The sequence below is a fragment of the Camelina sativa genome, chromosome 18 (assembly GCF_000633955.1).
Source record: "Camelina sativa cultivar DH55 chromosome 18, Cs, whole genome shotgun sequence".
Lineage (NCBI taxonomy): Eukaryota > Viridiplantae > Streptophyta > Magnoliopsida > Brassicales > Brassicaceae > Camelina > Camelina sativa.
In genome coordinates, this window is record NC_025702.1 from 6,544,596 (window position 1) to 6,547,326 (window position 2,731).

The following is a 2,731-nucleotide window of genomic DNA, read 5'->3' on the forward strand; positions in this document are numbered from 1 at the left end:
CAAAAAGAATAATATTTCTTTCTTAAGTCTTGTTTCATCTCTCTTCTTTTTTTTTTTTGGAGCTTTAAACAACCTACTTCCACTTCTTTTTAACCACTCTAATTTCGTTTTATAGTGGTCTTTGATTACATGATTAGGCATTTAGGTGCAATCCAACCTTCAACTGCTTCCTATCCTTAATTTATGACTGACCTTGCTTCATTTCTACTCTCAAGTAGTTGTACCTATTTTAACGAATTAATTATCAAGAGAATCAAACAAAACAAGAGTGTTATCTCTTACACTTCAACGCAGCTAACTGAATGAAAGAACGAATAAAACAAATTTACTTTTCATACAAGCATTCCCACTAATTGTTAGTTCATGTCAACCAAATTCTAGAAGCACGAAAGAGAGAAAAAGGGAAGAGCGACAAATGTTATGCAAGTAATTAACAATTTTTTTGAAAACAGAGCTTCTTCCTCTTCTTCTTCTTTCAACGGCTTTCCTCAGAACGCGTCTTCCTCAACCTCCCACGAGTCATCCTGATTGTCTCCTCCATCACCGTTTCTTTTGGACCTTCGGTATTCGGATTTTCATTCCCTGATTCTGCTTCTCCCTCCACTGATTCTATCTGCATTGGTTCCGTTTCCACATGGGTGGTTGATTGGGTTGGGATCACAGTCGGGGAAGAGACTGATTTTTGTGCTATCTGAGTGATACCAGCAGTCTTGGTATCTGTGACTGGTACAGATGTCACTTTTGGTCTAGGTTTTGAAGGGCCTGCTGCTTTACCGGTTGGCTCACTACCTTCATTTTCACTTGAAGAGGAGCTAGACGACGAGGGTAATGATGCTTCGTCAGATTCTGGTTGGGGGATAGGGGCTTTCTTAGGCTTAGCAGGAGCTTGATTAGCTCTACCTCCACGTTTCTGAATCACAAACGAATACGAATATGACAGATCATTAAATGCGAGTTCACTTAGGTATTGTATCATCAATGCATTGACTGATTCTCTATGAAAAAATGCAGCAAGTATTGATATACTCATTGCAGATTCTTAATGTACGTACCTGAGGTGGCTGCGGCCTTGGAGTTGATTGTGCAGCAACATACTGCAAAATCTCGACGATTCTGGTCTGGCCATAGCTTGCAACTCGTTGCCAGTATATAACAGCCATATCTCCAGCTCTTGTCCTTAGCTCCAACAAACTATGGTCTATGTCATTCTCATGCTGTGAGAGATACGGCCTAAAGAAGGACTCGTAGACATATGTAGTACCCTAAACAATCATCAACAAAAAATCATGTACACCATAAAAAAAACTCTTTATGTTTTTTTCTTTTCAGAATCATATATATACACACTTACCCTGGTTTTAGGATACCACAGGTATATGAAGAATGCCAACTTAGCTTCACTGTACATTGGAACCCTTGACGAGAGAAATAAAGACAAAACAATCATCAAACAGATGAAAAACATTGTTACAGTTGGAGATAATTAAGCAGGTTTAGTTTAGAATGCCAACCATGAAACAAACGCATCACCAACTCTCTCAAAAACTGTCAAGCAAGCAACCAATATCCTGTGATTGATAATGAGTTACTTAAAAGTAAGTAATTTCTGACACACAAACCTTCAACCTTGCGAACGGGAGAAGACGAAGTAAAAGGCAAATTAACAACAATACAATACCAGTACTGGCACCAAAAGCGAAGCTGCTCAATTTCAGGCCTATTCTTTTCAACAGTCTTGTAGCATTCATAAGCAGGGTAAGCATAACCCAACACCATCCTGCAACAAAAATGTATGAAATTAAGAAAGAGCTAAATCAACAGCATCCTTGTAAAAATTCAGCAAACAGATATGATTTTCTTACACCAATCCTCTTGTAAGAAACGATCCAATCATCTTGAACAAGCTGAAAGCAAAGAACAAAAACACATCAATTAACATAATCATAAGCTAATTCAGCAAGCTGTATTCTCCAATACTCAAATTTTTGAATGAAACGTTTTAATCAGATACTGCAAAATGCTAACTACTGAGTAAAACGTGAAATTGAACACGTTTGGTGACGAAATCAGCTATTTCGTAATCCCTCTCAGATCGAAGAACTAAGGAAAACAAAATTGAAGAACTAAAATCTCAATCACACAGCAGATGAATGATTTCTCAATAAGCAAAAACTAGATGATGATTGAATCAACAAAAAGTTAAATTAAAGAGAGCTATAGATACGACGACTTGTCGAGTTTTCAGTATAAGAAAACGAACACCGATTCGAGAGATCGGGGAAGGTAAAAGTTACCGGCGGAGGAAACTGTAGTCTGCAGAAGAAGAACCAACTGTCTACGGCGGCGGCGAGAGAGACTACGCCGGCGAGAGTAAAAAAGATTAGCGTTATCTGAAATTTCAAAATCACCTCTCTCTCTCTCTCTCTTCTCTCTTCGGATTTGCTTTTAAAATCACGCCTCTTTGAAAAATATATGGATTTTTGAGTACCGTAAATATAAAAAGCAATTGTGGGCTAATAAAATATTAGGTTTTATTTATATATTTTTTTTACAATATTCTAGCACACCGTTAGAAGCTAGGTATTTATTTTTTATTTTTAATTTTAATGTTACATCATCTTGACTTTTTACTTCAAAGTGAAGTTTGGTGAATAAAACACACATTTAGGTTTTTGGGAAAATATCAAAAAAAAAAAACATGAATTTACCAAAAAAGATTTTCTTTTTTTTT

At 36.7% G+C, this 2,731-nt stretch overlaps 1 protein-coding gene across 1 annotated transcript; it reads right to left on the reverse strand.

Moving 5' to 3' along the window:
- On the reverse strand, positions 300 to 2,469 carry LOC104760716 (HVA22-like protein i). Its single transcript, XM_010483678.2, has 7 exons — positions 2,295 to 2,469; positions 1,863 to 1,904; positions 1,679 to 1,777; positions 1,512 to 1,568; positions 1,352 to 1,415; positions 1,053 to 1,262; positions 300 to 910 (listed from the first exon to the last, which is right to left on the reverse strand). The coding sequence occupies exons 2-7, from the start codon at positions 1,892 to 1,894 to the stop codon at positions 476 to 478; spliced, it is 897 nt and encodes a 298-aa protein (XP_010481980.1). The 5' UTR covers positions 1,895 to 1,904; positions 2,295 to 2,469; the 3' UTR covers positions 300 to 475.